The sequence below is a fragment of the Mytilus edulis genome, chromosome 7, assembly GCF_963676685.1.
Source record: "Mytilus edulis chromosome 7, xbMytEdul2.2, whole genome shotgun sequence".
NCBI classification, from domain to species: Eukaryota; Metazoa; Mollusca; class Bivalvia; order Mytilida; family Mytilidae; genus Mytilus; species Mytilus edulis.
Genome location: NC_092350.1, coordinates 65,363,332 through 65,382,074, shown reverse-complemented (window position 1 = coordinate 65,382,074; position 18,743 = coordinate 65,363,332). Strand labels below are relative to the sequence as shown.

General features: G+C 32.0%; 1 protein-coding gene across 3 annotated transcripts; it reads left to right on the top strand.

The window, feature by feature from the left end:
* Positions 1 to 865: 865 nt before the first annotated feature.
* Positions 866 to 18,235, top strand: LOC139481998 (uncharacterized). 3 transcript variants are annotated; one of them, XM_071265630.1, is made up of 9 exons: positions 866 to 953; positions 4,968 to 5,069; positions 6,467 to 6,763; positions 7,364 to 7,544; positions 8,010 to 8,152; positions 9,701 to 9,862; positions 11,255 to 11,401; positions 12,866 to 16,049; positions 17,325 to 18,235. In XM_071265630.1, exons 2-8 carry the CDS (start codon positions 4,985 to 4,987, stop codon positions 13,162 to 13,164), a joined length of 1,314 nt encoding a protein of 437 aa, XP_071121731.1. In that variant the 5' UTR covers positions 866 to 953; positions 4,968 to 4,984; the 3' UTR covers positions 13,165 to 16,049; positions 17,325 to 18,235. The 3 variants fall into 3 exon arrangements, with proteins under 3 accessions (XP_071121731.1, XP_071121729.1, XP_071121730.1); XM_071265628.1 differs by lacking the exon at positions 866 to 953 and adding an exon at positions 1,851 to 1,988; XM_071265629.1 differs by lacking the exon at positions 866 to 953 and adding an exon at positions 1,859 to 1,988 and having other exon boundaries at positions 12,866 to 16,109; positions 17,344 to 18,235.
* Positions 18,236 to 18,743: the final 508 nt, after the last annotated feature.

Below are 18,743 nucleotides of genomic sequence, written 5' to 3'. Positions count from 1 at the left end.
TGCAATATCACAGAGCTAAATTTAGCAATGGACATGTGTCGCCTATTTGCCAGCCAAGTTATGTGCAGAGGAAAATGAAGATATACTTCACTTCCAACTAAAGTGCTCTAAGCTACAGTATATTAGAGATGAATTTCTACATATGATAAGCGAGGTATGGACAGAAAACCTAGAGGATCTTATTCAGGAATTAATAATTCCAATGATGAACATTTGTGCCAGCTAGTTATCGACTGCTCAAAATTTAGATTTTTAAATGAGAATGCACAGAATAGTATAGAAACATAAACTATTCCAGCAACGGCAATAATACTAATTGAACAGTAATCAAAAGCATGAAATACCGAGCTGAAAAGAAGGGACATACCAAAAGATAGAACACTTTTTGTATATAGTGTTTTTACATTTTACCGTTTTAATATGAAAGAACAACTTTTATATTTGAATGACGGACGTCTTTTAGTGTGTATATACCAGAGGGGGGATAGGGACCTTTATCGGGACTGCGGGATCGGGTGTTTTTAAGCTCGGGATTTCGGGATTGACCCTTTTGGGATCCGGGAATCCTTTTTTTCGGATTTCGGGATGTCGGGATTTGCTTTATTTAAATTCGGGACCTCGATCGGGATTTCGTTTTTTCAAGTCCGGGATTTCGGGATCAAGACCCCTCCTATCCCCCCTCATACCAGAATAGTGTAAATAATGGTGATAGGGTCACATCCCCCAGAGGAGATAATTTTAAAATATCTCTTATTATAGTTTTAAAAGTTTTATCTTTTAAACATAATCCAGAGGATTTTAACAGTGTTAGTGATATTACACCGATTCTAGGATTGGTGGTTCTCCTGATATAGGAGGGAGTTGCAGTACAGGTAAACAGGTAAACATAAAAAACACAGCTTCTTTCCCTTTTTCGACAAGTTTATAGGTACCACACGTCAAAATTTAGAAAGGTAGTAATTTTATTAGCAGATATTTCTTTGGTTTATCTACTCCAACAGAGAAGCCCTGTGTCAGATCAGTGTTTATTTACGAGTTCTTATGCTGTCTCCACCATAATAGCAGACTTCCATACAGAAAAATGTATCAACTGGTTAATTGATTACTTAAATTCTATTTTCCTAGTCCAAAGAATAGATGAGTGGGTATAGGACCTTTATCGGGACTCCGGGATCGGTGTTTTTAAGCTCGGGATTTCTGGATTGACCCTTTCGGGATCCGGGAATTCTTTTCTTTTTTCGAATTTCGGGACCTCGGGATTTCATGTTTTTAAGCCCTTGATTTCGGGATCTCGTGTTTTTAAGACCGGGATTTCGGGATCAGAACCCTTCCTATCCCCCCTCAATTATCACCTGAGATGGCGTCCCAGAAAAAAATTAAAATAGCCTTGCCAGACTTCATAATTCATGTAATTATTTAGACCTAGGAAGGCGTCCCAGAAAAAAATGAAAATAGCCTTGCCCATGTTGCCAGGCTTCATAATTGACCTAGGAAGGCGTACCAGAAAAAAATAAAATAAAATAGCCTTGCCAGATGTCATAATTATTCATGTTATTTGCCATGCATAATCTATACAAAAACTGGACAATTTTGTGTGAGAAAAAGAGAGGAGACACAGAATTTTTATTATAATTTGAAAAAAAAAGCATGATAAAAACTACAATTTGACAAATTATTAAAAATTTCTACGGATCTTATTTAAAAATCCCATTATCTACCTTACAAATACCGTTTTATAACAACAATCAATCAACCTTTACTTCGTAAAAATGTCTATACTGCTGAATTATGTATTCAGACTTTAGTTGACAATTACATGATTTTTAAACACTTATATTGTGTAGTGCAAAGTGGTAATCGTTTACTTTCAATTGGTGTTAATTCCTGTTTCCTGTACATAGATTATTCAATGTTTTAATTTACAACAATGATCATGATGAGATATGCATATACAATGTAATATTCCAGGATAAACTATGCTTATGTGGGTGAGGAAAAATTTTAAAATAGGAAATTTTCATGAATTATATTAGCTAGGTTATACTGCTAAAAAGGAACTTATAAATGGTTTTTGTTTTGTTTATATTTTAACAGTTGCATTATCATCTCTATTCATTCGATTTTTCTCAAACTTTTGGCACACAATTCTCTATTCATTATTTTTTGGTCCATTAATCTCTTGTCATATTTTGTGCCCACTGTCACCACCATCTACACCCTCATAACTATTTGCATGTTTAATCCTCTTAAAACCATTGAGAACATAAAATTTGTGAAAGGGGGGGGGGGGGGGGTTTGGAATAGAGTGTACATGGTGTAGTAATGCCCTATACCATGTATACCACCAGGTGTCAAATGGTCATTTTCAGCAACTGTTAGCGTCAAATTGATTAAATTTTTACTGTGATTCGTCAAACTATCCTTATCGTTATTCGTCAGAGGTCTCAGTTAATTATTGCTACCAGTACCATCATTTTATTGTCATGCATCAAAAATACACGGGGGGTAACTTCTTATTATTGGGTATACGGGGATGTTCCAAAAATATGGGTCATAATTTTGCGAGATTTTATTTCAAAATGACCCTCCTTTTTAATGACATCCTATATTAAAATGCATTCACGTTTGATAACTGTATATTGATTTGGAGTATGATCTACATATAATGGACCATAATTTGGTATTCGGCCTTTGGTTTCTTTTTGTATCCTTTTTTATAAGTTCTAAAACTTTAACTTTTATTCTGTGGGTTGTGTTGGTGTTAGAATAGTATTAATGGAACAATTGAGTTTTTCAAGAAAAAAATAATACATTTTGAATCACCGTTTACGTGACCGGAAACCAAACAGGAAACCAAACTTTATTTTCTTTATTTTGCACAATATATTTCAAAAGACATAAATGAACACGATTACTAGTGTTACTTGCTTCATGTTAATATTTAAAATCTATTTTCAATGTTAAATTAAAGTTTTTTTTAAACGCGACAGGAAACCATAAGAAACCAAAAGCATTTTTTTAGTTTTATTTTATTGCAAAATCTGCTTAAAATAATCTGAACAGTATACTTTTTCTTAAAATCCATCTTAAATGTAACAGTATTATAAAACTCCTAAATATGTGCTTGTTTTGAAAACAATTAGTACAATTTATTCAGATATTACTATATTTTCTTCATTGATACAGGATACCATAATCGTTGTATCTTGATGTTTTAGACAAAAAAATGTATTTATATTTGGTTTTGAAATTCCAGTTATATACAATTTATTCCAAATCATTGGCAATGTAAAATTCTTTAAATCCAGTAAAGAAAAAAACTTTTAACTTGGAATTAAAATCTTTAAAATAGGCACCATGTGATATTTGTGACCTGTACACCATCTACATGGTTTCCACATTTTAACCTACTTTAGTGGGCTAAAATCAATAAAGTACTTCCTTTCAAATCATGCATGGTAAAAGTTTACTTCTCCTTTGACAAGTTTATTGCGTTTCTGAAAAGTGTTTGCAGAACATGAATAAAAAAAAATAATTAAAAATTGTGACAAAGATACCAACTTTGTACATTCCAAGTGTAACGGTATATTAACATGTATTTTTTTATTAAATTATCTTTATTCACCTAAAATATCCAGTAATATTTACTGCTGAAGCAAAATCAATCTAACGATCATCGGCACAATGATAAGAGACGTAATTTCTATTGAATTTTCCAAGGACCCTTTACATCGTTATCAGGAAACAAAGTGTGTTATAACGTCTGTCAAATCTGAAATCGATTTTGTCAAGTCATTGGGCATTTATTTTCACACAAGATCGTATGTAACATTATGCACATAAGAAAAATAATAGACCCCCGGCGCAATCTCTTTGAAGATTGTATTTTCCTTTTTTAAACAAGACGAAACAAGTCTACAGATTATGTTTGCTAACATCCCGTTGGAAACAAAAACAATGTTTAGACCTAGTATTTCATACATCCGGCCGTAAGGGCGTGATCACATGTTCGTCACATGTTTCACGTATGACCGGAAATGATTAGAACTTAACGACAAAAACAATTTTAATAAAAAAAAGGAAATAACTGGACTTCTGTTTCGTTTGAAATGTAACGCATAACGATAACGTCATTTTCTAACTTAATTATTACGAAGAACAAAACTAGAATGTAAATCATCTCTGATTTACCTGTTTGAACATCTCGCGAGAGTTCATATTTGCATATTGTTATAAAGAATTCTATTACAACAAAGCAGATTACATCATCTAAAATTTGCGTTACGAAATTGGAAACCAAAGTAACGCTAGTGTTCTTACACCTGCTACAGAAATACTTATAGTTCTCGGCATTTTCATCTGACTATTCTTATTGGTCGATGTTCTTTATTATTTGAAAGCAAAAGTTACGAATTTGCCGGTGACGATTATCTATAAATCAGTCAGCGTTATGCACTTCGGAAGCGAAAAGTAACGCTAGAAACGACACAAAAATACGGTCGTATAATCTTTAAAATTTGTTAATTTCAATTTTTTTTCTAGGGAAGAGTAGCATACACTTGTATGTTGATAAAAATAAAGGCATCTTTAGATGTAGTTACAACTTTTTTTACAGTAATACACATTTTTATCACTTTTCTATAGTTATAGGAAACGAGCCCAATAGTAAATTATGGTCCATATACATAAATTCAATCTATTCTTCTGCAAATCTGATTAAATTTGCACCTTTCTGCATGGAAGTATTTGACATTTAAAAATATCATATATATTTTAAATATTGTATATAAGTATACATGTAGGTCAATCTTTCTTAAATATCTATATAACTATAGGTACTGAAGCAAAAATGGCACACCCCTACCTGGCTACCAAAAAAATATCGAAGTTACCTTTTGGTATAATACAATGTAGCTTCCTTGTGAACAGGAAATATGTTTATTGATTTTATATAATTTCATTTTCAGATTGTGAGCGACTTTTGATGGCAGTACATTATTTGTTTTTCCTATCAGTATTATTTAATACTGGTTACCAGTGTTCAAGTCTTGAAGTAGAACTAGGAAACAGTAAGTTATTATAAACTGGTTACCATTGTTCAAGTCTTGAAATAGAGCCACGAAACAGTAAGTTATTATATACTGGTTACCATTAATTGTTTAAGTCTTGAAATAGTAACTAGGAAATAGTACGTTGATTTTCATATATATATGAAAAAGAAGACGTGGTATGATTGCCAATGAGACAACTCTCCACAAGCATGACAAGAGACCGAATGACAAAGAAATTAACAACTATAGGTCACTACGACTTTCAACAATGAGCAAAGCACATACCGCATAGTCAGCTATAAAAGTCCCAGAAATGACAAATGTAAAACAATTCAAACAAGAAAACTAACAATCTAATGAATGTACAAAAAATGAACAAAAAACAAATATGCAACACATCAACAAACGACAACCACTGAATTACATGCTCCTGACTTGGGACAGGCACATGTATACAGAATGTTGTGCACATGTATACAGAATGTTGTGCACATGTATACAGAATGTTGTGGGGTTAAATATGTGAGCGAGATCCCAACACTCCCTCTAACCTGCGACAGTGGTGTACTTTTCAGTACATCACAAGAAAGAACTATACAAAACAGTTGAAAAAGGATTAACTCATCAAATGGATATGAATAGAAATACATCTAACAAAAACATAAAGTGGACGTGGCTGGGTACTTGTATATATCCCAACAACAAAAAAGACACTTAGGACTGATCTGATATACTATTATACAATTGATCTTTTCAGAAATATATTTGAAAAAGTTATTCAAGAATAACACTTTTTTCTATCTGTACTTTTCTTCAGTTTTATTTGTGAATTAAAGGAGATGTGTATATGAAGATGAGACATCAACTCTTAAATTTTAAATTTATGTTTTCCGACTGTTATGAATTTAGTGTTCTTGTTCAATCGAAGGCAACCTGTATTTTCTTTATCTATTTTTTCTTATTAAAACTGTTTCTTATCTGAACGATGAGAGGGTCAACTATGATATGAAAGTTATTTTGTAATTGAATTTATCTAATGTTTAACTAATTTTGATAACTTAATTAAAATATATATCTATATATAAAAAAAAATTTGCTGCTAGGGTTAACATGCAGTAATGTTCTCTCAAAACAAGCCATTAAAATTAATGTCAAATTTTTTGGATTTCAGAGTTATGTACACCTTCAGCATAGCAGGGTTAAATTGCTTTCAAGAATGGAGATATACAGGAATTACCCTATTTGTATGTCTCAGTCAGACTTAGGTTTTCATAAAACGGAATTTTGAAAATTCATTCAAGATTTTCAGTATGTCAACTCACTTTATAAATAATGTTTTTTTTGGTTTTTTTTTTATAGAAAATTGTATGTCAAATCACTTTAAAAATAATGATTTTATTATTTTTATTTTTTAGAAAATTACACAATTAACTTTATAACTTATACTGGGAAAAATGGAGACAAAGTGGAAATTTTGTGTCAACGTAAACAAGTAGGAGGAGTAAATATTACATGGTATTTCATACATTCATACAATCATGACAATTATCAACCAGAGCTATACCCGTTTTCTTTTTGCCAAAAAGAAAAGAACTGTGAGTTGGACAATGGAGGAAGATCATTGATTGTAAAACAGTTTGACCCATCTGCAGGTGGTAGTTACATTTGTGTTGATGGTGAAAACGGTCAAGGTTATTCAGTCCATTTTCAAGGTATCATCATCATGATCATAAATCTTTATTAAAACACAGAAATTATTGTGTGCGGTTATTATTTTCAAAAATGGTTAAGGTAGTGAGTTCAATTATTGTGATTTCAAAAAAATCTACATTTTACACATCTATGTTTTAGCTATCAAAATGCAAGTTCTCATTAATGCAATACTCACCTATATCATGTATATAGCTAGTCACATTATTTGCATTAATAAAAACCTCACAATAATTTCTGAATTTAAAGTAACCTCAAATGTGATTTTCATAATGGAGGTAAAGATGGTGTGAAAAATACGGGAAAACATCATTATAACAGAGCAGTTGCTTGGAAACACACATAGGATTTCCCATACTTTCATACTATTTCCACCTCTTTCAAAAAAATCTGCCCCCTATCCAATATGGCCGAACTAACTGTGAAGAGCCCTATTACTTTTCAGTATTCAGTCAATACTCATGATGACTTTTCATTACCAAAGTAATTGAGAGGAATGTTATATTTAGAACTTTAAAAAGTAATGGTACTCGTAGTTTAATTTTTTTGTGTATTTTTGTGTTGTTCAATGATTAAGATAATTTTATTTTTGCTTCTTGTAGAATGTGTACCACCAATAGTAAAGCAGCTTTCATTTTACAATCAGACTGCTTCCATTGGAACCAATGTAACATTTAGTTGTAGGGCAGATACTGGAGAGCCTAACTGTACCACCGATGTAGACTTTATATCTTTTCGTTTCCCAGGTGGTGAAAGATACAAAAAGAGCAAGCTGTCGAAGAGGTTAGGTATAGTCTAATAATTACATTAGATGTATGTTTCATTATAATATTTTATTCTGATTGGCTAACTGCACATCACGTGTTATTCCGTAAGCAGTTGCATTGCTCAATACAACTTTTCACTCATGATAACACGTACTCCAACAGTAAAGTGCACAGGTGAATTAAATAATAAAATATATAAAATTCGTGTTTTCATGATCATAGCTAAAAAATGTAATTATAAGTATTGAATGCTTCTTTTTGTAATTTTATAGGGTTGTAAAAGCGTTGACTGTGTGTACATTTTCATACAAAATGTACTTCGGTCAATGCTTTTACACCCCAATAAATTTACAAAAAGAAGAGAGAGAGAGAGAGAGAGAGAGAGAGAGAGAGAGAGAGAGGTCAGAATAATTTTTCAAAACAGAAAATATGTCTTTACAAATTAGTGTTGTATTCAATAATTTGGATGTATATTTTTCAGAATAGTAGATGGACGTGTAATAGTTAGCAAGAATTTGACCTTGCTGAACATCAGAAAAGAAGACTTTGGTATCAATGTAAATTGTACAATGTTTGCCGAAACAGGACCTTTACAACTACTAAGTGCATGGTTACTTGAACAAGGTACTGTGTATAAACAGAGACTGATATACACTTAAAACAAATTCTGGCAATTAGTTTGGTCAAATTTTAATGAAATGGTTGATTTTTAATGAAATGGTTGATTTTTAATGAAATGGTTGATTTTTAATGAAATGGTTGATTTTTAAGGAAATTTTTATATATTGTTGTAAAACTGTCTTGTGGGCAGTTGTTACATTGGCAATCATACCACATCTTCTTTTTTAAAGTTAATATTTTGTCAAAATTTAATGTAAAATTAAAAAGAGCGAGTTAAATCTAAATCAGTTTTTTGGGAAAACTACTTTTGCTATCAGTCATAACAATATTTGTCGAAGGGAAATCTACTGTTTTCTGTCAATCCTAACAGTAATCATTTTTGTACTTCTGTTTTTGAAACATTTTATGGTATACCCATTTCCATCTATCCATTGTCAGCATGTCAGGCAATAACTAAAAAAAATAGTTTCATTAATTTGCATAAAACTCTTGAATTTTTTATATTTTCGATTTTGGTAATTTTTAGATTTTTTTGTTTCAAGAGTTTTTGGGTTTTTTTATTTAAAAATTGGGATTTTCCAGTTTTTGAACAACTCAAAACCACTTTCACCAATTTGCAAGCAACTTTGGTGAATTGTTTATATATTTTGATGTGAGTTTCCTTCCAATTTTTATGTATTTTAGATTTTACATTTCCGATCAGTTATTTTACGTTTCTGATTAATTCAAAAATGCCTTGAGCAGTTTCAATGAAACTTTGGTGAATTGTTTATAAATATTGACGTAAGTTCCCTTTAGATTTTTACAAATTTGAGTTTTTAGGTTTCTAAATAATGGGATTTTATTAATTTAAAATGGGTAATTTTCCAGTTTTCAGACGATAACTCAAAAGTGCTTTGAGCAGTTTCATAGAATTAGACTGTTTTATATCTTAAAATAACTCTTTAGTTTTTATAATTTTCTGATTTGATATTGAGATGTTATGGAACTTTATTTTATAACTATATAGGCAAATGGTATACATTATGCACTAAAGGCGTGGCTGTTTATTCTTTGTTGAATATTTGTCCAATTGGTCCGAGACCACAATTGTCATCCCTTGATTTTCGTTGTCCCTAGTCCGTAGTATTGACAGTGGGTAACTTGCCAATATTTTTTATACCCCTTCCAAATTTATTTCTCCATGTTTTATGCTTCAAATTGTAAGTAGGGGGGTGAAATTATACTGTAAAAAAAGTTGGGTTCAGAATTTTAAAGGAAAGTAGTGATTTGGTCCAGCTGAAAAAGGTTAAAAATTAGCACTTCGGAAGCTGTCAAAAGATTTCAAGACGCCCTAAACATAAAATTGTCCATATTTTGAGTTAGAGCCGATGAAGTTTTCTATAGTTTTGATATAATTTGTCCCAAAAGTAGTACAACACACTGTAAAAATTTCATTGAGAAAGCGCAGGTGGGATTTTTTTAATTTTCATTTATGTTCTAAAAGAAATGCACTACAAATTAATTGTGGTCTCAGACCAATTACTGTTATCTCTATGCATGTTCTTTCAGATTCTTCCACCATAGAAGATACAAAAGTTGACATAAAGATAGTGCTGTCTATCCTATTGCCAGTGGGTGTTGTCATTTTCGTTATAGTTGGAATCTTCTGCCTATATCATCCACGAATTAGTTATGTTCATCGTCGTCTTACACATAACTTACCAGAGAAAGGTATGACCTTCTTTTGAATAGTTCATGTCAAATGTATACTGTAGATAGAATTGAGAATGGAAATTGTGAATGTGTCATAGAGACAACTACCCAACCAAAGAGCAGAAAACAGCCCAAGGCCACCAAGGCCACCAATGGGTTGTCAACACAGCAAAAAATCATTTTCGGGAGGCAGGCTTCATTAGTTACTTCAGTATGAATGTGGGGTATATGTTTAAGAGACAGCAACCCTACGAAAGAAATTGAGAGTAAAAGAGAGTTTTCAACAATAAGCATATGTTTATACAATATGTCAAGCTCTGCATGAGTCTATAATCAAGCATCTACCATAAAAATTCAACTCTTTAATAACTGAGATACCGTATAGTGGGTTGTAAATATTAATATCTTATTTTCGCGGATAGAACTAAATCACCTCAATAAATTCCGCCAATTTAAAAGTACACATGCAAAGGTATAGATAAAAACATTGAATCCACCAAAATGATAACCGCCAAAATATTTCGTATACCTTATTCAATGACGATCGCGAAATTTTACATCCACGAAAATAACCTGCGATACAGTATGACATTAGACAACTAACTAGCAGGACATGTTTTCTTAACTGCAGTCATCAAAGGGGATATTAAACACATGAAAAAAAAACTAATTTACAGTATATTTACATTTATGACGATTTTACACTTAAAAGAATTCCTGAAGTATAAAATTGAGAATGGAAATGTTCTAGTTCTTTGAAAATGGATGTCATATTAAACTCAGTAATCAAAAAAAGAAAACTGAAATTGTATGAACTCAATAGAGGGTGGTAAAGAGGGATTCTAAACATGGAAACATGTGAAATAAAAATCACAAAAACTTTGCATGGAAATAAAAATTAGGGAAAAAACGAAGCATGAGAAATAAAATCATAATTATTAATAAAAACAGTACTAGAAATTTTAACTCATATCAGATCATGCAGTCATTGGTAATAGAAATGAAGTCCATAATGTCACCCTTGACTAGCAGTCTTAGAGTCACCTTTTAACGTCTTGAGTTGCATCTGATTTAAAAAAATAAATATTCATAGTATAAATTTCATTGACTTTATTGCATACTATACATATATAATATCTGGGAGGATTATGAATTCATCTGGGTTACCTTTGAATCAAATGTGAGATAAGCACGAGAAATAAAAAGTACCTACACGAAACACGGAAAATAAATAAGGGGACACGAAGCACGCACATCGAATCAAACATGAGAAAACAATAAATAAAACGTCACAAAACGACAACATGTGAAACAAAAAGGCCAAAAACATGGCATGAAAATAAACCTTTTACCACCCTCTTAATACTGTCATAAATATTACTGCAATAGTTACTATTTTTGTATTCACAGGTGACAAGCCATTTCATGGTCTGATACTATACAATGAAGGTGCAGAAGTATATGACAAGGTGCAACAATTAAAATCAGGACTACACGAATATAATCTCAGAGAATATCCTCCTGGGCCGGATTCTATGGATCAACAAGCTGGTTATTGTAAGTATGAATATGTAAAAAAAAACATCTCTCCACAGGACTCAGGAGAACTTATGATGTAAAAGTTAACAACTATGGGTCACTGTAAGGCCTTCAACAATGAGCAAAACTCATACCTCATATTCCCCTTTAAAAGGCCCTGAAATAACAAATGTAAAATAATTTAAACGTGAAAACTGAAACCTTATTTAGCATATTATAGTACAATAATTGTCTATTCAATTAAAAAAAAAACAGGTTTTGATAACCAAGTAATATTTGTTCCGAGTCAACTTTTGTAAACTTCAGATGCCCATGACAATCTTTAAAAAACGCATTGACTAGTTGAATAGTGTACTTTGATTGAAATTGAGAAAAGCAAACAATAAGTAGAATTGTAATTATAAGCAAAACTGGCATTCATGAAAGTTCAAACAAAATTCAAAATGATGATTTATGACTTCTGAACAGCGGTTTACTACTCAGTTGCCTTTATTAGGGCAAATTTTAACAACCAGCCCCAAATTTTCTCCTTTGTCAGATCCGCATGGTCAAGTAAAAATATGTAGAATTTTCCCTTATCATGTACATGTATCAACAAAAGTTAATGAATATATACATTTGTATCTTTTCTTTAAGCATTGCCAACCCTACTTGATACTATGTGTCAGGAATGTGCCTGTGTCATTATATACCTTTGTTTCTTTTCTTTTAGTGTTGGCAATCCAATTTGATACTATGTGTCAGGAGTGTGCCTGTGTCTTTATATTCATTTGTTTCTTTTCTTTTAGTTTTAGTGTTGGCAACCCAATTTGATACTATGTGTCACGAGTGTCCCTGTGTCATTATATTCATTTGTTTCTTTTCTTTTAGCATTGCCAGCCTTACTTGATACTATGTGTCAGGAGTGTGCCTGTGTCATTATATTCCTGTTTCTTTTCTTTTAGTGTTGGCAACCCAATTTGATACTATGTGTCAGGAGTGTGCCTGTGTCATTATATTCCTGTTTCTTTTCTTTTAGTGTTGGCAACCCAATTTGATACTATGTGTCAGGAGTGTGCCTGTGTCTTTATATTCATTTGTTTCTTTTCTTTTAGTTTTAGTGTTGGCAACCCAATTTGATACTATGTGTCAGGAGTGTCCCTGTGTCATTATATTCATTTGTTTCTTTTCTTTTAGCATTGCCAGCCTTACTTGATACTATGTGTCAGGAGTGTGCCTGTGTCATTATATTCCTGTTTCTTTTCTTTTAGTGTTGGCAACCCAATTTGATACTATGTGTCAGGAGTGTGCCTGTGTCATTATATTCCTGTTTCTTTTCTTTTAGTGTTGGCAACCCAATTTGATACTATGTGTCAGGAGTGTGCCTGTGTCTTTATATTCATTTGTTTCTTTTCTTTTAGTTTTAGTGTTGGCAACCCAGTTTGATACTATGTGTCAGGAGTGTCCCTGTGTCATTATATTCATTTGTTTCTTTTCTTTTAGCATTGCCAGCCTTACTTGATACTATGTGTCAGGAGTGTGCCTGTGTCATTATTGTTGGAGAAGTAGGAGACTTAGAAGAAAGATATTTGTCAGCATTTAAAGGGAGAGAAGTTACTCATATCATTTTGTCTGGTTCCTTGGATAAGAAGAAAATAAATCCAGTTGTGTGGCCAAAGGAAACCAGTTGTAATTGGGATAGGAAGTGGAGGAATTTCATTTTTGGAGTCAAAAAAGGCTTGCCAAAGCAAGAAAGAAGGGGTTCTAAAGATCCTGAAGAACAAATGTTAACAAGTGTCTAATTGTTTTTATACGATCGCAAAAAAAGTTTTGGGATAGTATAATGGTATGATGTTGTCATCGTCATCTGCGTCAACGTCAGTAGACACATTTGGTGTCTAGACAATAACTTTAGTTTAACATTTAAGTAAATGGATCTCTATGAAATTTAATAAGAAGGTTTAATACCACAAGGGGATCCCAGGTTGGGATTGTTTTTGGGGATGATGGTCCCAACCGTTTTGGAATTAGGGGCCCAAAACAAGCATTTTTCTACTTTCAGGATAATAACTTGTGTATAAATATTTCAATTGCTCTGAATTTGTAACACAATATTTAATACCACAAGTCATGCAAGTAGAAGGTTTGGATTCATTTTTGGGGTTATGGTACCAACAGTTAAGGTATAAGGGCCAAAAACAAGCATTTTTCAATTTTCCAGACAACTTGTGTTTAAGAATATGGATCACTCTAAAATCGTACTAAAAGGTTCCATAATACAAAGGAAAGGCTGGGATTGAGTGTGGGGGTAATTGCTCCAAGGTGGAGTCAAAAAAATTTGGGGGTCAATTTTTTTTCTCAAATTCTAAATTCAGGCAGAATCAAGCTTGAATATAGTGTCCAAATTTGCCATAACTGTTCAGGGTTCATCCTTTGCAGTTGTATCAGGCTGTGCTCAGCGAAACATTTATTATATTTATAGATTTGGTGCTCATTTACAAACTTCAAGACACAATCAATTCTATCTCACATCACATAATTGTCTCGCCTTGACAGAGAAAAAAGCAAGACATAGGTATGCTTTTTCTGGCTGCATCGGTGTCACCATTGTATTAGTTTGTGATAAGGTCTAGTTTATAGGGAATCACTATAAGTAGGTCAATGATATTTAGTATGCAGTTGTATAAGCATTGGCATTCTGATCTACGCCACCTGAGTCATGTTTTATAAACTTTTGCTTCATTTACATTTATTAGTTTGTGATTAGTTCAGTTAAATTAGTTTGTTTGTACCTTTCACAGTCATTTTTTGTTGAGTTATTATTGTTTAAGTTTTCACACGTTAAATCAAACTTTTTAGATTTACCAATGTTCTTAAAAAGGTTAAATTGTCAATTTTTATTATACCCGGCCGAGTGGTTTGTACATTGCAATAATTTTATTTGTTCATCATTTTTAGTTATAGTTCTCAGTATCTGGATAAGTATTATCCTTATATTGTCCAACCTGAAAAACTGTTTCTCAAAAAACTTCCTGTTTTGGTCGGGCCCCAGTGGCGGAGTGGTCTAGGTAGTTACTACTGTAATCCCTTGCCAATCAACACTGAAGTTGTCAGTTCCAACCGGGTGCACTTGACTCCAATCTTAATTGACTAGAATTGTCAGCTTTCCTATCAAGGTCAGTGGTTTTCTCTGGGCACTCTGGCTTCTTCCAACAATAAAAAATGGCCACCACAAAATAGCCTAAATGTGGTGCTAAAAAGTGGTGTTAAAACACAAAAAATCAAATCAAAGCCTGTTTGGGTCACAGGTTGCAATGCAAAAGTCTTCAGCAAGTACTGAGGGAAGGAATAGTTAAGGAAGATCACATATTAAAATTTGGATACTTTAAGAACTTTGTTTTAAAAGAGAAATAAAAGTTAAAAAAAAAGTTAAGAAGTTTTCATGAAGTTTTGATCATGGTTGCATTTTCCTTTGATCTATTTTTTTTCTCTTTGAACTTTACAAATAGTCCAAATCTCACATTTGCTGTATGAAAACTTGACAGTACTGCCAGTAACTGGTCAAAACTAATATTATAGGGCAATTACAATTTGAATGCCCAAAAAGCATTGAGTAAGGTATGTTACACAGTTAATTTTTTTATTGACTTGTCATTAAATGAAAAATTAAATCATTTAAATATAATTTTTAATTATAACTTCAGATCCTTACATGTTTTGTAGAAAGATACTGGAGTTTGTTTTGTATCTTTATAATGGTGCCATTTTTGCTTCTTTACATGGAAATTACTAGTAATTTGTTTGAGATTTATTTTTAAAATGAGTGAAAGATTGAAATTTTTTATAGGTAACTTTTACATATATATCTTGTATTTGTACATCAAATTTGATATTGAATGTTTTTCTACAAAATTTGTAACTTCTATTTTTATATATGATATTTTTATAGTTCTTATAGACTTTGTGATATTATATGATCTTGATTTTACTATTTTGTATTATATGTCAAGAATTATTTTATTACATCATTTATTTTTCTACCATAAGCCTAATTCACCATTTTAGAATTTTACGGACTTGTGGGTTATTCCACTGGTACAGATATAGTTAACCAAGAGATTGACGTTCAGATCTGTTGTCCATGCTTTGCTTATAAATAAGGATTTTGCAATGCTTGGTTGTTGCTTGTTTTAAATACCTTTGATATTCTCTGGTTTTGTTCAATGACACATACTATCACAATTTTGGAGGCAAAACTCTCATTGGTTGAAGTAAAAATTACCAGAACAGAAGGGTGAATGGTGATTTGTCAGATCCTTTTAAGTGAAGTGTTGACACATGTACAGAATCCGTATTTTTATACTATTTTCATATAACAACTTTTGACTCAAGATTATACAATTTTCAACAGGTTACCTAATCTATGGTGGGCCATTCTGATACTCTGTATTTCCCCCAAAAATTGCACAGATTGAAGTGTTGTTTTAACTTATTTACGTTGCTCTTACTTGACCAAGGTATCAGGATGTCCTACCAAAGATAAGGATACCTGTAAAAAAAAAATTAACTCTGGAGTCAAAAGTCTGTAATCTGAAAATAGTCGAATAAATCATGCTTTACTAGAATGCTGAAAGTTTAAATGGTGCATCATCAATTATTTTTTGCTCCATTTGTATTATGCTTTTTAGCTCACCTGACCTGAAAGGTCAAGTGAGCTTTTCTCATCACTTGGCGTCCGTCGTCCGTCGTCCTGCGTCCGTCGTCCGTCGTCCGTCGCCTGTAAACTTTTACAAAAATCTTCTCCTCTGAAACTACTGGGCCAAATTAAAACAAACTTGGCCACTATCATCCTTGGGATATCTAGTTTAAAAAATGTGTGGCGTGACCCGTCAAACCAACCAAGATGGCCGCCATGGCTAAAAATAGAACATGGGGTAAAATGCAGTTTTTGGCTTATAACTCAAAAACCAAAGCATTTAGAGCAAATCTGACATGGAGTAAAATTGTTTATCAGGTGAAGATCTATCTGCCCTGAAATTTTGAGGCGAATCGGACAACCTGTTGTTGGGTTGCTGCCCCTGAAATGGTTATTTTAAGGAAATTTTGCAGTTTTTGGTTATTATCTTGAATACTATTATAGATAGAGATAAACTGTAAACAGCAATAATGTTCAGCAGAGTAAGACCTACAAATAAGTCAACATGACCAAAATTGCCAGTCGACCCCTTAAGGAGTTATTGCCCTTTATAGTCAATTTTTAACAACTTTTCATCATTTTTTGTAACTTTTCTAAAAAATCTTCTTCTCTAAAACTACATTGCCAAATTTAATCAAACTTGGCAACAATTATCATTGTGGTTTATAGTTTAAAAAATGTGTCCGATGACCCAGCCTACCAAACAAAATGGCCGACATGGCTAAAATTAGAACATAGTGGTAAAATGCAGTTTTTGCTTTATATCTTTGAAACCAAGACATTTAGGGCAAATCTTTCAAGATTTTAATGTCCATCAGAATAAGATATATCCCCTCACAAATTTTCAGTTGAATCGGACAACCTGTTTTGGGGTTGCTGCCCTTAAATTGGTTATTTTAAGAAAATTTTGCAGTTTTTGGTTATTATCTTGAATACTATTATAGATAGAGATAAACTGTAAACAGCAATAATGTTCAGCAAAGTAAGATCTACTAATTAGTCATCATGATCAAAAATGTTAGAGGACCCCCTAAGGAGTTATTGCCCTTTAGAGTCAATATTAAACAACTTTTCCTCATTTTTGTAACTTGTATAAAAATCTTTTCTAAAACTACTTGGCCAAATTTAACCAAACTTGGCCTCAATCATAATACTAGGGTATCTATTTTTAAAAAGAGTGTCTAATGACCCCGCCTACCAACAAAGATGGCCGACATCAGTAAACACATTAACAGGTGAGCGACACAGGCTCTTGAGAGCCTCTAGTTTTCTGAAAGTGCTACAGATCTGTTAATATTGCTGACATCTAAAAACAAGAATGTAACATACAGAAACCAAAACCTCTCTAATTTAGAAACCTATATGTACTGAACCTTGGCATTTAGGAAGACAATGAATTTCATACATTAGTTTGACTTGTGTGACCAAAAACCCAAAGTTCAATCCTTGCGAAAGTCAAGGGCATTACTTAAACTAGTCATTTTCAAATTTATACAAGTTATGTTGACAATGATGCTCTTTTTATAATGTCTATATATGAGAATTTCTGATCATTATTAATTTCTCAATCAGGAATTACAGGGTAGCTGTTTCTCTTATGGTGCTAGTATAGATTCTTATCTAGCTGTTTTGTCCCATGATCCTTCAGTTCTGGGAGACAGAACAGTTAACATTGAGACTATCCCATAACATATATAGCCAGTCAATATTTAATTATACTATAATCTTGGATTGTTTTTTTTTTAAGAATGTTGTATTTCTATCAAACAATATTTGTGATGTTTATGCTTTGTATGTTTCTTTGTCTTATTCCAGTCAGATAGTTTCTACACATGCTCATAGGATTTTAACCATGTTTACTCAAGAATATTTATACATTATACAAATTATAAATCATTTATATGTAAATTGTAGCTAGTCAGTTATGACAAATATATATGATTGGTTAATTTTTAGCAATCATACCCTATCTTTTTATTATGATATATGAACTATAAAAAAGTAAAATTTTACTTTGGACAACAAATAAGTGACAAACATTAAAATATTTTATTTTAGCTGCCTTTCATAGTTTTGTTCTGGAAGTAGAATTGCAATACATGTATATGATATATCTTGATATTATTTAAACAATGTATCTAGTCTTTTATTCAATAAAGCTTTATTTTTTGTTTTTATCTGTATATTTGTTAATGGTTATGAAATATACAAACTACAAGAAACATACATTACAAAAACATGTCAATTCCTGAATGCCCCTTAATTCAAGAGGAGCAAAAATGTTCCTAAAATTTTTTGCATTGCCACTGGATGTTGAGCAAACACTAATTGTACGTACCAAAAATACCATTGTATAGTAGCTTTGAATTCTTGGTTTTTGTTATTAATCTCTTAAAAAAACTATAAAATCTGTCTAATCTCTAACAAAAAGAAACTCTACAATCACGTTCTCAGAATATTAACAATAATTTGCTTACAAACTGATTGGTTCAAAGTGATTTCATTGGACATAAACAAACATTAATTCTATCATGAGCATTAAATGTGCAACATACTTAACAGTAAAGCTACTAGTACAATTGTATATGTGAATCCTCTATGTATATGCTGAACATTAAAAAAATCTGTTACATGTGGTATGAAATTCAACATCAAATACGTCTTATATCAAAAACAAATAAATTT

Coding starts and splice junctions, on each gene's coding strand:
- LOC139481998 (XM_071265630.1), top strand. CDS start 4,985: ATGGCAGTACATTATTTGTTTTTCCTATCAGTATTATTTAATACTGGT. Junction 7,545..8,009: donor AAGAGCAAGCTGTCGAAGAG/GTTAGGTATAGT, acceptor TATATTTTTCAG/AATAGTAGATGGACGTGTAA. Junction 8,153..9,700: donor TGCATGGTTACTTGAACAAG/GTACTGTGTATA, acceptor ATGTTCTTTCAG/ATTCTTCCACCATAGAAGAT.